Below are 21,660 nucleotides of genomic sequence, written 5' to 3' on the forward strand. Positions count from 1 at the left end.
CTATTTTAAAATTTAAATCTTAAAAAAAAAAGTTTTGGAAAGAAAAAGGGGGCTAGGGAGATGGCTCACTGGTAGAGTGCTGCCTCGCATGGGCAAGGTCCTGGTTTCAGTTCCCTGGAGTCAGATACACACAAGTACCAAATCTAGTAAGTATTTAAGATAGTACTCTTAACACTGTCATAGTGACTAATAAGCATATTATTTCCTGCACCCACTGCCATTTGTACAGATTCTCTGAGTTTCTAGTTCACTTCTACAATTCAATTTCATATCATCTCTTATTGAGTTGTAAATGCTTTTTATTCACTGAGGATTTTGACCTTTCCCCAGCCACGTCACAATAGCTTTCTCAGCTTCGAGTTTGCCTTTTATTGTTGCTTAGAGGTATTTCTAAAGTACAGGAGTTTTTCACTTATACCTACAAAACCTTTCTCTTTACAACTTCTGGGTTTTTTTATGTCCTATCTAGGACATCTTCGTTGCCCTGAGATCACATGGATGGGCAGGTATATATGTGTGTGCATGTGTGTGTACGTCACACACACATATGTATTATTTTAGAATATTACAGATGCATTAATGATTTACAGCTCTTTATCCCTCTGGTGATAAACTCCAGGAACTAGGACTCTAAGCTTGTTAGTAAGTAAGCAGCTAGTTTCCCCAGCAGCATTTGCTGGCTGCCTCTCTCTCATCTGCAGTCACACACTGCTCTGGTACCAAGCTCCTCTGGGCACCTCTCCGTTCCTATGCCACACTCATTTAAACACCCTGCTTACAATATTTTAAAATATCCAGTAGAGCTAATTACCCTAATTAGTCACCTTAAAAAAAAACAAAAACAAAAACTTGGCTTTTCTTACAACACATTGCCTCTTCTGGCGGAGCCTTAGGATCCTGCCCCATCTGACAGAGACTGGGACCAGAGTCCTGCTACGTCTACGGATCACTCCTGGGAGAACTGACATCTTGGCAGTTTGAGTCTTGTTCTCCCTAACATGGCACGTGCGTCCATTTCCTTCTGTTCTTTGGCATTCGTTCAATTTTTAACATTTTAAAAGAATCCATCCCATAATCTTATTGCTTTGTTTATGTTTGCTTGGCGTGTTCTGTTGCTATTCTAATTGAAATTTTGTTTCAGTAATTACAAAAATAATGTGTGCTCTGCCCTCAATTCCACCAGACTGGACAGAAAGGCGGACAGAAACTGAGCAGCCTCAACCCCCATGGCCCTGTGCTAGACTGTCTGTTTCTGTTTTCTGTACTGGGGAAGGAACCCAGGGCTTCGTGTGCCAATCAAGTGGCCCACAACCACGCTTTATGCTCGGCCCGCATCTCACACTTTTACTTTGAGACAGGGTCTCGCTCATTTGTTTAAACTGGCTTTGGCCTTGCTCTGTAGACCAAGCAGGTCTTTCACTGTAATCCTCCTGCCTGAGAAGCAGGATTACAGGCCTGTGCCTCCAAACCCAGCTGTTCTCGTGGTTTTGTTAATTCCTGTTGGACGTCCACCCCTGAATCAACCGTGATTGCTTTGCAGTCCCACTACAGCCCTTTGCAACAGGATTCTCAGTATAAGCTACACAGAGGAAAACATGACAGCCAAATCGCACAGCTCTGCAGATCGGAGAAGCCAGCCTGGCCCACACTGCAAATCTCTATAAACTCCTTTTCTTTAGCAAAAAGCTGGAGGAGTGGCCACCCCTCCCCCGTCCCCCATGCATACCTGTTGGTAGTAAGGAAGCACCCTCCAGTACCCCCCCCCACCCCCACTGTAAAGTCTTCTGTCCTGAAAGGCTACATGGTACCCCAGAAAGCCACTCCGGCTACACCCCACAGCACTGCAGTAGTATTAAATGCCTACAAAGGGTCCTAAATGGGGTGGAACTATGCAAAGACTGGGCTGGGGCCCCCAAGACCACTGTTGACAGGTGGGAAACCCAAAAGGCGGCTAGCTTCTCACTCCTGGACCTTAACTCAGGTCTAGTTACCCAAGATGGAAAAGAGGGGAGCCAGCAAAGGTTACCTTGCCTGTTCCACCGGCTCTTGGGGTGAGTGCATAGTCCATATGAGATGGGGTGGGCTCTCACAGGCTCCTCAGTCAGCCCTGCACGTCTCTTTCTCACACAACCCTCAAGGAATTCATACGGGGTATCCTGAAGCTACCTATGGGCAGCCTGGTCCTCCAAGGAAAGGCAATACACAGCCCCGCAAAGGAGCCAAGGTGAGGCGCGTCTACCATCGTGGCCCACGTGCCTCAGGAAGGATTTACAGGTGAAGCTAGCCTGTCAGAGGTGGCAGGGGAGTGAGCAGGTGTTTCTACAGAGGACGCTCTGACAGGGGCAGCTGCCCTGGGGCACCTGGTAGGAGTGTGGGGCCCACCTCTTCCTGCTTCAGTGTGTGTGTGTTGGGTGGGGGGGAAGCTGTGGTGGCAGTGGTATGGTCAGAGCCCTCAGGACTGATGCTTGACTCCCACCCAACCTCAGCGCCTCCCACTCACCCAAGAGACCCCATAAAAGCAAACCAGTGCAGGTCAAGGGCTGCCTAGAGCTGCCACGGTGCAGGTGTTCCCATTCCAGACACAAGAGTGGAGGTCCCTCTACCCAGTCACTAGATGTGTCCCAGGCAGTTTTGGTTGTGGCACTCCTTCCTAGTCTTCCCTGCGGGCAGGCCTCTTAGTCCTGGCCACCCTGCCAGGGAGCAACAGAGAACATTCTCCAAGGAAGCTCACTTGTCAAGGGCTTGAGTTCAAGGTGGAGTTTCTTTCGTCCCTCAGCTTAGGGAATAAATTCTCCTTTATTACATGACCGCACACCTGCGTCCTCCACTCGCTGAGAATGTGCTGAGCTCCAGGGCCCCGCCTCCCAGGCGCCTCCCACCTCAAGGTCTCAGCTGGCCAGCCAAGCTCTCCGCAATAGGACATCCATCCCAAAGGCCAGCTCCAGAGTCCCAGCAATGGCTCCCTCTCTGCAGAGCCCACCAGAACAGGCTGCAGAGATTGAGCCAAGGCTTTGGGCATCGCCCCAAGCCTCAAGCCCACTTTCCCACTCCCTCTTCTAGCAGAACACTGGAGCGGTTCACTGTCATATTCGCTAAGGCTCCACGTGAAGAAACCACAGTCACAAAACCTAAAAGGGTCACAAAAGGTAATCAGCTAAGCAAAGGCTGCTAAGATGGTCACGGGAGTTTAGGGGCGGAGTGTGGCTCAGAGGAGAGGCTGTTGTAGAGCCCTCCCCTGGCCTCAGGCTTGATTCCGAAGCACCACAGCTGTTTTAGACTTTTGTACGAGAAGCCGAAAACCTTCTGATGCTTCACACGGGACTCCCATTCTCTTTGAATTGCCCGATTTTGTTAAAAGGTTAAAAAGCCAAAGGTAATTAGAAGAAACCCAAAGTTACGTTGCAATGCCCAGAAGACTTCTGGGAGACAGACCATTAAAGCCCCTCTTGTCCTACCGCAAGCTGTGTACACGGCCCCTGCACGGCCCACAGGTCCAGGAGTTTCACTGTCACTTTGACTAGACACACATCCACCAAGTCATCGCAGTATCAAGAATCAAATTTGGGGCCTGCAGAAATGTCTCTGTTGGTTAAAAGCATTGCTGCTCTTCCAGAGAATGCAAGCACCCACACCAGGCATTTCACAGCCAACTCCAAAGCATCCAGCACTCTGTTTTGGACTCCGAGGGGCACCTGCGCATACCCTCACACAGACACAAATCTTAACTAAAGAAAATAACTGAAATTCTGGAGCGGAGCAAATGGCTCAGTGGATAAATACTGCATTTTACTGCAAGGGGCATCTATCTGTGCATAGGAAAATATTACAGAAGTCCAGTTATCCGAACTCTCCCACGTTGGTGGCGCGGCTGTGTTATGGGCGTGCTTTCTTGATGACAGCAGAAGAGCATCTAGCAGTGTGTGTGGGACCTCGGGCGACTGTGGAGCAGCCAGGAGACACATTCAGTATCTTGTGGCATCTGCATGGAGTCTGTAATGTGAATACGGCTCCAGTTGCTACGGTGAGCATGACACAGACACTGTGGGCAGCCATGGTTGGGACCTACCTTTGTCAAGAAGGAGAGGCTGCGTCTTCAGGTAACAGGTAGATGTGAAAATGGGATTGTTTTTCCCTTCTTGGGTCTCAGAGCTCCTGACTTCTGACCATCAGCCAGTGCCTGGGGACTCTTTCCTCTCCAGCAACCCCAGGAAGGAGAGGAGTCCTCAGCCCTAGTATTTCTGAGGTTCTGGCAACTTCCTAACCTCTGAGGGCTAGGAGGGAAAGTTCTACTTCCGGGGTTCTTGGTCTTTGGCTCTCTTAAAGCATCCTCCAGCTTTATTCTTAGGAGAGTTATAATGAAGTGCTCAGTGGTTCCTTCTTTAGCACAGCTGAGGGCGACCACTTACACAAAACAGAGCCCAGCTGGCAGCAGGGGGGCGTGTCACAGAAGGATCTGGGCCCCAGCCCATGTCCCCACTCATACACAGCCAATGTAACAAGCAAAAAGCTAAGAAGACGTCTCACCTTCAGGTTCCTCCACGCTGCTGGCTGCAGTGGTGGGTGGCGCTACAGGAATCTCTTCATGAAGTTCAGAAAAGGGGGAGAGAGAGAAATGAGGTTAAGATTAAAAAAAGGAAATTTCCCCCCCTCTTGAGAAAAAAAAATGGGTCTCAGCACAGACTCTTCCCAACCATCTAGCCTCCCTCCCCATGCCTACACCACAGCTCAGCTCAAAGAAACAAAAAGTCAGGAGAAACTGGGAGCTAGAAGCAGATCCTAGGGAGCCTGGGCAGAGCAGCGTGTTCTCCTGTCTTCACTGGGAAGGGCAGAATGAGTCCCATCTGTCAGGGAGGGTCAGGAGCGGGGGCAGCAGGGGGGCTGGCGGTCCACAGGGCTGATGTTATTTCACCCAGGACCTGACACGCATGCCCATCTCAGGCCTACTGTCAACGGTCACCCACGTGGCTCCACCCTGCGGTTCCTTAGGTTCTCTGCTCATCATGAGACGACTTCCTCAGCCTCGCTCATCTACAACGTTAACTCACAGGTGAAAAGAAGGATCTAGAAGCAGAAACTGTGAGTGAGGGTCTGGGGGAACCTGCCTTTGGGGAAGTTTCTCACAGGGACAGGTGTATCTGTGGTCTGGCCCTAGTTTCCCCAGGCTTCCCTCAGGTTGGCTAAGGCCTTTTGTGAGCTGTTGGACTGGGACGTGACTGAGGGTGGCAGAGCTCACAGGGACATGGCCTTTGTCTTGACTAGTCCCCTCCACCTCCTGGGCCCATCCCTGTGCTCCGGCAAGATAAAGTTCAGCTGGTCAACTCCACTGATTCGGCCACCAGCTGTCAAAAGTTTAGGTTTCCTTTCTAGATCAGGCCAAACCAGGGATCAAAAGGCCCTCTACAGGTTCTCAACCTGTGGGTCCCGACCCCCACAGGGGTCCCATGTCAGATATCCTGCGTGTTAGATATTTATATTACGGTTCATAACAGTGGCAGAATTACAGTTATGACGTAGCAACAAAGTGATTTTTATGGCTGGGGGTCACCACAACATGAAGAGCTGTATTAAAAGGTCACAGCCTTAGGAAGGCTGAGAACCGCTCATCAGCCCTGGTGAATGACCCCGAACCCTGCTGTCTGCCGCCAGCATCTGACTCTGTGCTAAGACTCTGCTCTGACCTTGGACTCTAGCCCTTCCTGAGCTCCTCGTCTCCTAGAGGAAGCGTGCATTGTGCCTTTTAGGAAGTAGAGGCAGAGGGCACAGCCCACAGTGAGGAGCAGAGCTGTTCTCAGGTGACATTAATCACAAACGTCTCAGGTGGCCCGCACCTCAGGAAGATGGACCTAGGACCAACCAGGCCCGTTCTGAGCCCTAAAAGGCCAGGCTGGTCCCAGCAGACACTCTTGGGGAGCAGCATCCGAGGGACCTGACCTAATACTGCAGGTGACTCACGGCTAGTGGCCATGGGGCACACTGGTCACCCAAACTCAGTGTCTAAGGTGGAAATACACACACAAGATCAATGGCTCCCTGAGCTGGGACGAAGCAGTGCACCCGGGACATCCCAGAGTGCAGCCCAGATCGACTGTCAGGTGGGAGTTTTTGTCCTCGCCCTAAGCCCTTCCTTTTCAAAAAGCAACTCAGAAAGTACAGAGCGTGTGGGAGGATGCAGGCGCTGGTTTTGAAAGGTCATTTCACTGTGTTCTTTCCCCACTGGGGGATTTTGAAATGTTAGTACTTGCCGTTCTGAGCAATCTGACAGCTCCTCTCCATCTTAAAAAAAAAAAAAAGGCTACGAAGTGGCAGAACACATTCCCAGAGTCCCAAATAGATATTCCTGGGTTTCCAATTGCTCGTCTCATAGTTTTTTGTGGTACACAGAGAGAAGGGGTTCTATAGGCCGTGAGACTGGTGTTTGCATGTCACCATGAGAAGGATTTCCGTTCAGTCCAGTGCTGGGGATGAACTCTCCACCTGCTGTGCCCTGGGAGGACACCAGGAGCCAGTCCCTCAGACTCGTGCCGGGTCATCTACTTGACAGTGAACCTACGGGGTCCTCACCCCGTAGGTGCCCACCTAGTTGAGGCAGGGGTGACTACATTCTGTGAGGAACACTCTAGGACTCTGTGGTGGCTCCTAGCATGAAGGGACTCCAGGCACTGGAGTCTCGGGCTGTTCCAATTCCCGATCACTGATTAGTTGCTGGAGCCCACTAAGGGACTCTGAGAATCTCAGAGAGCGAGATTGACTGACCCCTGAAAGGGGCCAAGCAGTAAATACTTCAGGGTCTGTGGATTACAGCCTCTGCAGCAGCTATGCCATTCCACAGAAGCAGCTGCATACAGGATGCCTTTTTCTTTTCCTTCTTCTTCTTCTTCTTCTTCTTTTTTTTTTTTAATTGATACAGAGTCTCACTATGTAGCCCAGGCTAGCCTCAAACCTTCAGTCTTCTTGCTTTTGCCTCCCAAGTGCTGGGATTACAAGCTCATACCACCATGCCCGGTGACTTAACATGCTTTTTAAAATTTATTTTATTTTTTTATTGTGTCTTGAAATAGTATCCTTCCTTTGATTTTTGTTTGAGTCATTAAAAAGGTACAAGGCACTGTTCCATGAAAAAGAGCAGCTGGCAGCCAGCCCCCCCACCCCCTCCCCCGAGAAGGAGCTCGCCAAGCCGCTCTCTAGAGAATCCACTTGGTCCCTTAGACTCTAGCTTGTTTGTGGAGACTCTCTCCTTCTCCTTCTCCTCTGCTCCACTGTCCCTTCTTGGCTTGGACAGCCCAAGCCAAGGAATCACCAGAACAAGGCCAGGCCTCTCCCAGTTAGGACTGACTCGCCAGCCAGAGCTCATTTTCTGCCCATGGTCACAGCAGCATGACCTAGTAGATGCAAAATACAGAGACCCTTCAGAGCCAAGGCCAGAGTGACCAGCCCTCTCTACATAATGGCTCTTTGGGCCGCCCCACTCCGGTGGCCACAGCTGCCTTGCACAAGAGCCTGAGTAACTACTCGCAAAGGTTCAAGGCTTTGGGTCTGCTCTTTTGTTAATCTGTAGCTGTAGCAGGCCCCCATCCCCACTGGGCCTGGGGTCAAAGTGTAATGAAGGAGTGGGGACTCCTGCCAGAGAGGAGGCTCACTTCCCCACCTGGAGTGTTTGTCAGGACTGAGGGCTACAGAAAGGCTAGCTCTAATGCACGCAGCTGCTTCTGAAGGAATTTCCAGGTCTGGAGACTTTCACCGGGTCTCACCCGAGCACTAGGGAATGAAGAAATGCCCACTGGTGATGGCTAAACCCACTGGACATCAGCAAGCAGTCCCACGGGGTCCCCTCCCCCACAGCCCCCCCCCTCTGGCCCAAGCAGATGGGAGGGGAGGATGCACTCACTGATGCAGGGAGCGATGGGAGAGCGGCTCTGCTGGTAGCCTTTGGCACAGCGGTTGCAAGTGATGCCTGTCACGCCGTCCTTGCAGGGACACTGGCCAGTGGTTTGATTGCAGGTCTTGCCAGCGGCACCCACAGGGTGGCAATCGCAGGCTGTGAAGAACACAAAACAGAAGGGTCAGAGAGACAGTCAGTGCCCTTCCCTGCCCAGGGGCATCCCATGGGCCCTACCCTAGAAGGGGAAAAAAGAATGAAAAAAGAACAGGCAGGCCTAATCGAGCTCACACATGTTCCAGAAGTTCTGAGGTGGATTGCTTACGTAACAAGAAATGGAGAACCAAAGCCAAGATGGACCCGCTTCAGAGGGTTCCTTGAGGAATCGGAGAGGGGAGCTAGGGAGCCCCTCTAAAGCCCAAGAGAAGGGCTGGTGCTCAAATAGGATGTCAAAGGGTAGAAGTTCGGGGCGCTGAGGGTAGGGAGGGGTGCTGGCTTCCTCCCAGATGCCTCTGTGGGTTCCTGGGTGGAGTAGGGTCTAGAGCTGATGATATTCAGGGATGCTGGTCAGAGGGAGGTGCCTAGGATGCTGCCCCGACGTGGTCAGCAGCCAGATGCCCAGAACCTGGGCTTTACCTTAAAACCCCAACTATATGGGCAACTGGTAAACCCGTGAACCTCCAAGGGGCCTCCCAGGAATGAAACAGTCAAGCTGGGAGTGAAGCAAGGCCAGTCAGTGATTCTGAGGCCAGAGGCCACTGCGTGAACCTTATGACCCTCCTGGTTTTGAAGAGTGAGCAGTGGGTGGGTAGGCCCACATCCAACCACATCTCAAAGCTCACTGTGTTCCAGCCATGACACAGCTTTGGGGGAGATCTCTGCCACCACCATGAGGCTCTTAGCAACATTCACCCCTGCAGGCAGAGGCCACCAAGGCACCTTGCTAAGTTCTGAGCACCTATACCTGAACACCTGTGCCTGAGCACCTGTGCCTGAGCAGTGGCCTCCCTTCTGAAGGGATAAGGTAAAGGGGGGCAACACTGTGCCTGTTCCTGCTGCAGGAAGCCCAGGAGGGCAGGGCGCCCCAGTAATGCATTCTGTAGCCATTTAGATTCACGCCACATGCTGCTGTTTCTGTCCCCAAAGAGGACAAACCTATCTAGGAAAATAAGGGAGAACCGAGATTTCAAAAGAACTAAAGTAAAAATTCCCTCCTCAGCACAGTCGGCCCTGAAGAGGCAGCCTCTCCCTATGGCCTCCAGCCTGGAAGGGACAGTGACGCACATCGTGGAGAGGAGGGAGAAATGTGTGCAGTAGAACCAGCCTGTCCACAGCACTGCAAAAGGAAGACAGCATGAGCATGTGTTCGTCTCAGTGCTGCCACAACATGCCAACACTCCTGGAAGTGCCGGGATGAGGAAGGGTATGGGCCTGACAGGAGGGAGGACAGAGGGGCCTGGAGCGCCCGCAGCTTGCCGCCTCCTGTGACGCAGTCTCCCTGCATGTGTTCCTCTCTTGCTCCTTTCTTAGAGTTTGACTCTGAAGTATCCTTCACAGGGTCTCCCACGTTTTGAGCATTTGTTATGTAGCGTGTGGTACGGTTCTGAAGGCTGTGGATGGGGAAAGTAGGTCACTGGGGGTACGGCTGTATCTGCCCCTGGTTCCAGTTTTTGCCACTTCCTGGTTCATTCCACATACACAAGCTGCCTCAAGCTCAAGCGCGGGCACCCTGGCCATCATGGGTGAAAGCCTCCAGAGACTGTGAGCCAAACTCAGTCTGTCATCCCTTGGGCTGCTTTTGTCACTACCATGAAAAAAAAAAAAAAGTAACTAATACAGCACTGCAGACTAAGAAATCTCTCTGCTGAGATGTCTGTCTTTGTCCGTGTAGCCTAAATTCAAGTCCATACCCTTTTTAAAGTTAGTAATAAAAGATCCAGCCTCGGTGGCCTGTGGGGAGGACCACAGGTGGCTGGAAAGGCCTTTTGAGCAGGAAAGGTGAGTGACATAGGCGCACTCTCAGTTGGTGGTATGGAAGTAGGCCCCAGCACAGGATCTCACCATCCATGAGCCACAGATGTGGGTTTGGGCATAGGCTATGGGGATGCCAGGCCCTTGTGCCAGCCGACCTCCCTGGGCCTGCTCTGCAAGCCCACTGGCGATCCTTAAATTCATGCTACAACCATCCTCCTCGGGTACGAATACAATACATCTGTGTGCAAGTGGTTTCTGGATCCCTAGGAGGTCACAAAGGGTTACTCGGTCACCGAAGATTCCAAGCCAGATCACACCTCGGCACCAGCACCGACTCAGGCTGTCTTTGTCTTAAGGATCAGGTGGAGGAGCATGGAAGACTACGCATTAACCCTTGCAAAGCTGGAGACCTCAGACTCCTTGGCTGGCCCCACCACTGGGTAGGGCAGTGACCGGATGAAATTGGACCGCTCTTAGCATGTATGCTGTGTGGTCAGCTCATCCTGAGGGTTCATCCTTAGCTTAGGTGTAAGCTAATGCTCACTGTGGGTTTCCGGATCTTTCTCCAAAGATTCTATAGGAAGCAAACGAACCCACACATCTGCTCTAACCGATGCTTCCACACCAACAAGTCATTTTATCTATGCTCAGGGGTCACTAAAGGATCACATCCAGGCCAATGTGACCATCACCAGGCTGCATCCTGTCACCAACACAGCATCTGCCAGCAGAGGTATGTGTGCCCATAAAGACCCTACAGACCACATCAGCACACCTGTGTTCTCTTACATGTCCCCTGAGAAAAGAGCAAGACTGTTGGAGGACAAGGGAACAGGTGAGTGCAGAGTCACAACAGAAATGAGACATGGAAAGGACCTGGAGCCCCGAGGAGAGGGAATGCCCAGACCCCTCACCTCATCAGGACACCCCTCAGCGTTTCTGGTTCTTCCACGGGGAAATAAGCTCTGACTGGTCTGAGCCACTGTGAGGCAGGCTTGCTGTTAGTTGCAGGCAAATCCAACCTGGATGGGGACCCACCTGGCACTCATTCCTACTTTCAGGTGAATGAGCCCAGAGTAAGACCTTTGCCCACAGACACGGGAAGGAGACGGCCCACATCACACCCTCTGAACACAGAAGGACAGGCATTAAGTGTGAGAAGAAAAGCCAACAAATGGCAGTGTCCTGTGGCAGTCCTCTACGGTGGAGTGATGGCTGTTCCTGGCTGACAACTTGACTACATCTGGCATTAACTAAAACCCAAATGCTGGGTATACCTGGGAGGGATTTTTTTCCCGTAATTAAATCATTTAAAGTGAGAAGACCCACTTCTAACCCACATCTTTGAGGTGGGCAGAGCCACCTCTAATCTGGGCCACACCTTCTGCTGGCAGTCTCTAGAAAGGATAAGGGAAGAAGGAAGCTGGCTCTCTCTTGGCCTGCTTGCCCTCACTCACTGGCAAGTCCATTCCTTCACTGGCATTGGCTCCCACTTCTTCAGGATTCTGATATTGACTGAAGACCAGCCTCATGGACTGAACAACTACTGAATTCTTGGACCTTCCCTTGGTAGACCATACAGCTATTGTTGGACTGGCAGGGCCACAGCCTTTAAGCCATTCTAATAAATCCCTTAGAAATACATAGGCACACACACACACACACTCACACTTACACACACACAATGACTAGCACCCAGCAGGATGGTTTCTGTCAGGGAATGAGGCCAGGGGAGGCAGTCTTTACTTTGCAGGGGCTCCAATGAGGGCATGACCAGAGATCTTCCCCAATTCTTCTGAGAACAAGGCCCAGGCTGGAACATCCTCTGTCACAGGAAGGCCTCCTGGTGACTCCCACTTCCCTGAAAACCAGCCAGGAGTTTTAGAGGAAGGTCAACCCTTTCCATACATGTCGCCAGTCTGCATGGGGCAGGCAGCACCTGCTCATGGGAAACAGGCTACCACAAGTTTTTCCATGAAGAGAGACTGTGAGGCCAGAAGGAAGTGCAGGTCTCTGAGAACATGGCAGGATCGGGTTTCCCACGAACGTGCCTGGCTGTTTGTGCTGGATCACCAGACAGGGACAGACAGACTGCTCAAAAGAACCCGGGTGGTATCAGAAAGATGACAGAGGACCGAGGCTTGGCCCATCCCTGCCAGTGACTCTGAAATAGTACCTCTGTCTCCCTAGACCGCAGGTGGCTTCTCTGCAAGGACAGCAGTCAAGATTTCATGGAGCGTTTCCTCTGCATGGATCCTGACTATAGACCTTAACCTTATGGTTGCGGCTCATCACAGTGTCCTGAGTGGGGATGGGGGGAGGGGCTTGTGTTGTAGGGTGCCCTGTCCAAGGCCACTAGGACCCTGCCTACACCTTACCAATGGAGAAGATTCTAAGAACTCTGGTGTAGTCCGGCTTGAGGTGGCTGGTGTTGACCTCTGGCTTCCCACACTCAAGCATGGCTCTTATCTTCTACCAGGTGAGCGCAAGCAGAGGCCAGGCCCTTCCAGCAGCTCATGGGGCCAGCTGGAAGTCTTCTGGGGGGCCTCCTATGGGGAGTCTGGCTACTTTTCCTGAGGACCTTGGCTCCAGGGACTGAGAGCAAGTGGGCGGGACCTTCAAGAGGCAGCAATCCAGAACACAGGCTTGTGGGGAAAAGGGGGTGCTGGCTAAGCATCGGTCTCTTTGTAACGGGGAGAAAGAAGAAGCACAGCCTCAGTCCTCAATCCAGACACCATGTGGCTGTCCCCCAGGCCTCCAGGCGCCCTGAAAACTTACTACTTTGGCCTCATGTTAAGGGTTGGCTCACACGCCAAGCTCCCAGGATTCATACCCAGAAGTCTTAATCCCAAGTGCCCACGCACAAGACAAATATGAACTCTTTAAAGAGGTAATTAAGGTAAAAATAGGTCATCGGAGTAGCTTCTAATCAATGACAGGTGTCCTTGCACAAGACAGGGATGAGGTACAAGGCGGCTATAGAGGAAACACACAGGATGGAGGTGACCATCTGCAAGCCCAGGAAACAGGCCTGAAGCGATCCCTCCCTCCTGGCCCTCAGAAGGAATCTGCCCAGATGGCACCTTGACCTTAAATTTCCAGCCTCCAGGATAAGTAGAGATTAACTATCTGTTGTCTAGGTCAGCAGGTGCACAGCGCTTTGTTCTAGCACCCTGCGCAGACTGGCATAGCTGTGCTACACCCCAGACAAGCTGCCTCTTTCCTAGGGGCTCTCCCCAGGCCAGTCCCTGGACTTTAGGGGAGATCACCTGACTTTCATCAACCCATGGAGCTAGTGAAGTCACCAGCCACCTTTGCTAAGGGAAAGAAACCTTCTCTGTGGTAAGTCACATTTCTGGGCCATCTGAGCCGCTAGCCAGCTGCCTGAACACCTGCTAGGGCTTCCCTGATCCCTAGAGCTCCTCCTAGCTCCGATTTCCTACAAGTCTCTGGGTATTAACAGCCATGTCTAAAAGGGTGGCCAGCAAAGGCCTGTGTAGGGAGTGCAGTTGGGGGAGGGGGCATCAAGGCCCCTCAGAGGCCAGCTAAGGTCAGCAAGAAAAACTTTCAAGCAAGAGATTCTACTTGGGCCCTGCCTCAGAAGAGACCCCACTCTTGCCACACAGTCAGCCAGTGAGTGTTGTGCGCGTGCACGCATGCACAGGTGCGTGCATGCATGAGTGTAGTGATGGTGGTGGTGGTGGTGGTGGTGGTGGTGGTGGTGGTGGTGGTGGTGATGGTGGTGGTGGTGGTGGTGGTGGTGGTGGTGGTGATGGTGGTGGTGGTGGTGGTGGTGATGGTGGTGATGATGGTGATGGTGATGGTGGTGATGGTGATGGTGGTGGTGGTGGTGGTGGTGGTGATGGTGGTGGTGATGGTGGTGGTGGTGGTGGTGGTGATGGTGATGGTGGTGGTGGTGGTGGTGGTGATGGTGGTGGTGGTGATGGTGGTGGTGGTGGTGGTGGTGATGGTGGTGATGGTGATGGTGGTGGTGATGGTGGTGGTGATGGTGGTGGTGGTGGTGGTGGTGGTGGTGGTGGTGATGGTGGTGATGGTGGTGATGGTGGTGGTGGTGGTGGTGGTGGTGGTGGTGATGGTGGTGGTGGTGGTGTATCCTCTACTCTTGTCCCAGAAAGTAGAAAGTACTGGAAAGCCAAGTGCTAGTGGCACTTCTTACCAGTGTGGTGGGGGTGTGTGTGGTGGGGGTGGCGGGGAGGGCGCTTTCTTCCATCTCTTAAGCCTCCCAGAACACAAAGCAATATGCTAGGCAGGGAAGCTGCCTTATCTGGACTAGCAGGGCCCTGCCCCATCAGAGAACACGAGGATCCTTCAAGGATCCCCTAGGAACGGTTGATGGCAGAAGCAATCAGGAGAGCATGCAGCTTCCAAAGCCTGCAAGGCTCATTCACAAGGGCTGCCTGCCCCCACACCTCCTAGGAGCCATGCTGGTTACCTTTTTGTCAGCCTTGGTACAAGCCAGGGCAGTTTGGGAAGAGGACACCTTAATTGAGAAAATGCCTCCATCAGATTAGCCTGTAGGCAAGCCTTGGGACGTTTTCATTATGGATGTGGGTGGGGGCAGTCCAAGGTGAGTGGTGCCATCACTGGGCGGTGGTCCTGGGTTGTCTGAAAAGGCAAGCTGAGCAAGCCACGGAAAGCAAGCTAGTAGAGAACAGTACTCCATGGTCTGTCTCTACCTCCATCCCTGCCTCCGAGTTCCTGCCCTCCAGAGTTCCTGCCCTTGAGGTCCCTTCACGAGGACCGTAAGCTGTAAAATGACACAAAAGCCCTCTCCAAGTTGCTTTTGTTCATGGTGTTTATCACGGAAGCAGAAACTAGGACAGGGATCCGCTGTTCTGTGCTTTGAGCAAGGCTGGGCTGTATACCTGGATGTAGCGCCCAAAGAAGACAGAGACAGGGAGGGTTCTATGGCCCTGAGGGAGGGTCAACTGACCCTTAGCTGCTTCAAGGGCCCCTGGAGACAGACAGGGCCGGCATCTTGAGATGAAACAAGGGCCATAGGCTTCCTGCATCCCCACACTTCTTGCTTGCGTGTCCAGCCTGATGGACACACCCTGTCCCCTACTGCTTAGAGGATGCACAAGGTAACAGACAGACGTTGGCCACAAAGAGGTGTTTAAACACTCAATCCTTTCAAACGCCCCACAAGAGATTGTGGGGCATCCAAGAGAAGAAACGTGCAAGAGATGGCCAAGGCCGTCCAGGCGTCTGCAATGGAGGAAAGACAAGCGGAAGAAGACGGTGGGGGCTCAGCAAGGCCCAGAAGGGGATTAAGTGCTGAGAGCAGGGCACAGGGGCAAGTGTGTGAGGCTCTTGATGACTCCAGGGCTCTGAAGGGGATGGGGACAAAAAGACCCTGGAGCAGTGTCATAAGGTCTCAGTCCGTTTTCTGTTGCTGTAACAAAAACACCCAGACTCTGGCTGCACTAAACTGAAGAGCATCGAAGCGCGCACCTCTAATCCCAGCATTTAGGAAGCCGAGACAGGAAAGCCAAGGAATTCCAGGCCAGCGTTGTCTCAAAAGACACAACAAGAATAAAGGGGGGTGGGAGGAAAAGAAAAATTGTATTTAACTCACCGTTTTAACTGAAAGTCTAAGACTGGGTGGCGCCACCTGTTTGTTCTCAGCTAAGGGAACACATGCTTATACCACGACGTGGTGGAAAGGAAGAAAGAGAAACAGCTACGTGTGCCAGCGCATGGTCAGACAAGGAGCCGAGGAACGCAGGAGAGCTGGGTTTACTGTTTTTCACTGTGTTTCCCTGTGTTGGTGAAGAACTGAGCCGAGGGCTGAGCTCAGCTCCAAGGGCCAGACTCACTCTTCCTACAGCAATCCACGGGAAGCAGGGTCACAAGAGACTGACACGAATCCTCTCCCAGGGTGATGGCCCTGCAGACAGTAAGTATCAGCTTACTAGGCCCTGCCTCTCTTTTAAGAATTATATTTGATATTTGTTATTCATACGTTTATGTGCCTGCAGAAGCGAGAGAGTGTCAAATGCCCTGGAACCTGGGTTATAGGCAGTTGCGCTGTCTGCTGTGGGTGCTGGAAACCGAACGGGGATCTTTTGGAAGAGTAGTAAGTTTTTTTAACCACTGAGCCATGTTTCCAGTTCTAGGGCCTCATACCTCCCGCCAGGCGATGGTGGCTCACGCTTTAATCCCCGCACTCGGGAGACAGAAGCCGGCAGATCTCTGAGTTAATGGCCAGACTGGTCTAGAGAGAGATCCAGGCCAAGGCTACACAGAGAACCACGTCTTGAAAAACCAAAGGGGTGTAAAATAAAAGGCCCAACAGCTCCTAATGTCGCTCCCCTAGGGGTCAAGCTTTCAACAGCGAACCTCACTCTGGGGACACGCCCCCCCCCCCCCAAGCCACAGCTCTAGGGAAGGAATCTCATCCACTGTTACTGTATCTTGCACAGGGTACAATGCTCTCCTTTTTGCTAAGCACTTCTACAGACTTTTATCACGGAGGCTAGTTCTTCTAGTCACTGCCTCTGTCAGGAGCCAGAACTGTCCAGCCCTCTCAAGAATCCCTTTCCTCTGCAGTCAGCCCCCTTCTAGTCACCTTCTGCAAATGTCTTATCCCGCAATGACACAGTATTTGCAGTGTCTACGAGGGCAAATGGGATCTCCAGGTGTGCGATCTGCTGAGCCCAACCTTTCGCACGGAGCCAGCTGCATTTGAGGTATGTCCGTGGCACCCTTAGAATCAGTTCATTTCTCAGTAACGCTGAGCACGCTTCCTCAGTGGGGATGTGTTCGCTTTGACCGTACATCCACTGACACACCCTTAGGTTGTCTCAAGTCTGGGACAACTGGCAATTACAAGCAAGACTGTTATAAATATCTGTCTACAGTGGGTTTTTGTTTGCTTGTTTGTTTTTCATTTTTGTTTTTGTAGGGCCTACATTTTTATGACTCTTGGAGAAACACCAGAGAGCAGGATCCTGGCATCGTGACTGTCTGAGTCTCACGTTCCAGGGAAGCACTGGGCTTCCACCATGTGGAACCCCCACGGACAGTGTGCGACGGCTCCAGGAGGCCCCTGTCCTTGCCAAGCATTTGGAATTGTTAAGTGGCTAATATTTTTTTTTTTTAAATTTCCCAACAAGAGGGGCCTGATGGTGACTTCAATTTGCATTTCCCCGATGTCAGCTAATGTTTCATGTATTTATTTGCCATCTGTCCATCCTCGAGGAAGTGTCTGTTCAAATATTTTGCCCGTTTTAAAATTGGACCGTTTGCCTTCTAGTTGTTGAGCTTTGAGAGTTCTTCCCACCCCTGGGTGGGGGAGTGGAGGGGTACGGAGGACCGTGGGAGTGCTGTTTCTCCACTGGGGCTTGTCTCACAGAACAAGCTTCTGTAAATGCGAACAGAGCCCGTGTCTCTCTTGCCCTCCTCTCTTGTCCTTGGTTTTGAGAAGACTGCCTCCTCTCCAGACGCCAGCAAGATGGTCCCGCCCCGCACTCCCTCCCTTCCCTTATGACCCCCCCTCCCTCAAACCCCCTGAAGCTGCCTGACTCTGGGGGTCTGAGCTGTTGTTCTCTGTGCTCTCTCCTTGCGCCCCAGGTCTCCTCTCAAATGTCCCATCTTCCCTGGGGCTTACAGGGAGCTTCTCCTTGCCTGCTGACTTTCTCTCCTGGCTGCTTATTTCCTCCCTGTAATTCATCTCATGATTAGCTTCCTTTTGTCATTTTCATTGTTGTCAACCTCCCAGGAAAGAAGCTGCGCAGCGTATCACCGAGGCCCGCAACAAACACTTGCCGACCAGCGACAACGGTTCATCAATGATCTCATAACCGGCATTAATGCAAACTTGGGGCCAATCGGCTGCCTTCTCCTCTGGGGCAACCCATTTCATCTTGCTGTCTGGAGGAAGGAATGTGGCAGGGGGTGGGAGTGCCAATCCCCTCGCATCCTGGGTCACCTAAAGCTCAAAGGCCACACTCTCCAGGGCTAATGGGGCATGGCGGGTCTGACTGTGGAAATCCACGGGATCATCTGCAGCCTTCGCTTCAGCTGCCTGTGTCAACCTCCTCCAGGCCAGGCTCTCCTCTCTCCGCAACAGTTGCCAACGAGGCACTGAAGGATAAATGTTTTAGGTTGCACGGCCTGGCCTTTCCTCTGACACTTTCAGATCAGGGTGCAGACAGCAGGAAGTCCGGGGGAGGGGCGCCCACAATTCCAAACTGGATTCTGTGGGTCCCGCTGTGATCTAGTCTTCCTGCAGTGGGGCTTTCAGAACCGCGCTTGGCTGTATACAGCTGTCCCCACCTTTGCGCTGAGCCTCCACAAGCAGCTGCTGGGCACATCTCTGACACTCGGCTCATTTGTCATTTTTGCTTCTAAAGCATGCAAATCCTTTATGGACAGTGTGCCACCGGTACTGTGGCACATCCCTGGGGCCCTGTCCAGTCCTGTGGGAATCAGCCACAGAGTCTACACAGGGGCCGAGACCTTTGTCCGAGAGGCCAGTTACCAAGTGCTATATGTTCCACACCAAGCCTAAATAGACAGGGCATGCCTGTCAAATTAACACCTAAATAATTATATTTGTACCGATAATTAGTCAGCTTTGGTCGGAGAAGGTCTTTTTTTTTTTTTTTTTTTTTTGCAGCTGGCAGTGAGAATTGCAGAGTGCTGAGAGTAAGAACTGTTAAATCCCCAGCCCTAGACGGGACTTCTCGAGTAATTACCTTTCCCATGATGCAGGGTTCTCCATCAAAGATGGAGTGGAAAGAATCCAAGGGCTGGAGGAAGGGACACAGTGGACAAAAGCACTGTCTGTGGAATGTGGCACTGATTGCTAGTGCACTTTTGATTCCACAGCAATTGTGAATAATGGCTCAAAAACCAACATTGGGCCTGTCCCGTCATTGGGAGAAAGGTCCCTGTACACCTCTCTCCTAAGACATATAGGCAGACACAGTAGCTAGGGGGAAGGGCTCACAAGGCACCACCCCTCCCTGAGTAGCTATAAGTAATGGTCATTGGGGGGGGGGGGGAAGAAATTTCCTTCAGCAGTGTAGCCATTTTGTAAGGACCCCTATAGGCAGCCCCAATGAAACCAACTGGATCACCAAAATAAATAAAAAAGCGCAGAAAGCAAACAGCGAAAGAACTAAATAAGCCGCGGTCTCTGTTCTGCGAGCCCACTAACAACTGTGGGGGTTCTGGTGTCTCCGGTTCCCAGGGCTTATAAAAATAATCACAGCGCTGAGCACATACAGGGAGCATCAGTGTGTGCCGGTGCAGAGGGCCTCACTCAGTTAACACTGTGACTCTAAGGAGGAAGAGGGACCACTCAGCCCATCTCCAGAGAGAAAGGAAGGCTGAGGAATGTCTCACCCAGAAGTGGACCCTGGAGCCCTGGCCTGGAGCCTGGAGGCCAGCTCCACCTGCTGTCCTATCGCAGAAGCCCCAAGGAAAGACTCAGGTTCCCAAGTCAGATGTCCTCAACCCTCTGACTGCCACACCCAGGAGCACCAGGAATTTGGGGAACTCAAAGATCAGGGTCTTTTTTTTCTAGTTAAGTGCTGAGAACCCCTGGAATGTCCACATAAAGTCTAGAATGGAAAAAAGCCAGAAGGCTAAGGACACCCACACCCGGGGAGGTACAGGTAGCAAAGATTCCCAGAAAGTGTGCGTTCCAGTGCCAGGCTGTCTCCCCACAGTGCACTGCGTGGGGGTGAGGGTGAGTCTCACAGGATCAAGGACACTTGTCACTTGTAAAGACTTCTGAATAAAATCACCCTACCTCTCCCTAATCACAAATAAACTACTATAAAGAAAGCCACCTCCAACTCACCCCAGCTGAATCAAGGACACATAAGATTTTTTTTTTTTTTTTTTGGACTCCTGAAGAATGGCAGGTGGAATATAGACTGTCAAAGCTGAAAGGGACTCAGTGACTAGAAACCTGAAGATAATTCCACAGGTAAAGTAACTGAGATCAGCCCAATGCCCTGGAGACTGTCTACCGGAACCCTGTACATCCGCAGAACCACACCTGTAGATCATGGCAAAGCTATGCAACAGGGCCACACTGAGGTAAGCTCTCCTGGGACTTTTCTCTCCTGTTTTAGGATCTGAGCTGCCTCTTTCTCTCCTTGCAAACAGGAGTCCACTTCCTGGATGGGGACTTTTGTGCTCAAAGCTAGAGCTGCACTGAATAGCCACTGCCTGCCTTCTTGCCTCGGGCAAAAAAATCCTTCTGCCTGAACCGCCCAAATTATGACAGAAAGTGGAGCTGTCACAGGGGACCCAAAAAGTGGGGTGAGTGGGCACTGCCACAGAGTCAGGAAGAGGGGTGGGGGGGGGCACTCAGCTCTGCTGAGACCCTGATGTGTGCATCTAAGCACATGTTCGCACAATGATGTGCCTGTCTCACCCAGCAAGATTTAAAATGAAAAGAACTTAAGTGCCCCCTCCATGTTTTCATCAAAAGAGTCCTTAAAAAGTTTGAATTCGGGGCTCGAGAGATGGCTCAGTGGTTAAGAGCACCGCCTGCTCTTCCAAAGGTCTTGAGTTCAATTCCTAGCAACCACATAGTGGCTTATAACCATCTGTAATGTGATATGGCGCCCTCTTCTGGCTTGCAGGAGTACATGCAGGAAGCAGAGCACTGTATACATAATAATAAATAAATAAATCTTTAAAAACAAAGTTTGAATTCATCACTTAGTAATCTCTCCCCTCAGAGGAATAAACTGTGGGGCCTAGGCTACCCCTAAAGTCTTCCCTGCTGCATCTACAGCAAGAGCAACGTGCCATCTTTATTTCTTATGCGCCAACCCTGTCTAGGCAGCTCTCAGCCTCGGAGAGCTTTTCCAAGGCCAGGCGTCTGCATCTCATCTGGACCCATTAATTAAACCAGAATCTCTGGGGTGGGACCCATGTAGCATTTTGCAACATCCCAGGTAATTCTCATACGCAACCAAGAATGACAAATTGGGGGAAATATGCTTATGATACCAGGAAGGGAAGGAAAAAAAAATCCAAAGGAAAATGCTACTAGGGGTGGGGTTGAGGGAGACAGTTCCACACAGTGGCCCCCAAAAGCCAGAGGGGACTGGACAGGGGGTCTCACTTCTCTCACTCCGCACACGTCCCCCAACCCTTGGAGAGCTACAGAAGAAATAAAGCGTGATGGGAGCATCATGAACGCACTGCTTCTGTGCTGCTAATGATCGCATCCTGCAGAGGCTCCGGTACCTTCTTAGCAGCCTTCTTTCAACCACATTCAGTGCAGAAGTGAAGGGGGCAGGGCAAGGAGCGGGAAGACCGGGCTGCTGCTCAGTGAGATGGAACGGAAGGGCCCTTTGTGATGGGGAAGCTAGCTGTGGTGGTTAATTTCTTAATTCTCATCACAATTCGGTTCACGGGAGCCTCCCGGAATGTCTTTATCCATCACAGATGGTTTAGGAGAAATGATAAATTAATATTGTTATCAATGGAGCCACGGCTGCGATGGTTAAATAGCAAACGCCTTCTTTGGGGGCTCTTAAAAAAAAAAAAAAAAAAGAAAGTGCCCGCTAAGTCCATAAAGAAGTCAGATGGTAAACAAAAACTCCCAATCCTCCGACAGATTCCAGGACGAGTATCATTCACAAACCATTTTGCAGAGAAAGGGGAGAGATTCATCTCATCTGATTTTGTATAGGACAACAGCCCACACCATAATGAGGCTGGCCTAGCACTGTGAAATCACGCTGAATAGCCAAGAGTGCAGCGGCCTGTTCCCTGGGCATGTTTATTACAGCCTTTTGTATGCACCAACCCTG

The 21,660-nt window shown here is 51.6% G+C and overlaps 1 protein-coding gene across 2 annotated transcripts in view; it reads right to left on the reverse strand.

Moving 5' to 3' along the window:
- Positions 1–21,660, reverse strand: part of Ntn1 (netrin 1) — a 184,355-nt gene that overhangs the window by 35,630 nt on the left and 127,065 nt on the right. For both annotated transcript variants that reach the window (XM_051168413.1, XM_051168412.1), the window contains exons 4-5: positions 7,886–8,035; positions 4,525–4,578 (exon numbers count right to left, since the gene is read on the reverse strand). In XM_051168413.1, coding sequence (XP_051024370.1) covers positions 4,525–4,578; positions 7,886–8,035 — 204 coding nt within the window. The remainder of the gene's footprint in view (positions 1–4,524; positions 4,579–7,885; positions 8,036–21,660) is intronic.

This window comes from Acomys russatus, chromosome 25, assembly GCF_903995435.1.
Source record: "Acomys russatus chromosome 25, mAcoRus1.1, whole genome shotgun sequence".
Lineage (NCBI taxonomy): Eukaryota > Metazoa > Chordata > Mammalia > Rodentia > Muridae > Acomys > Acomys russatus.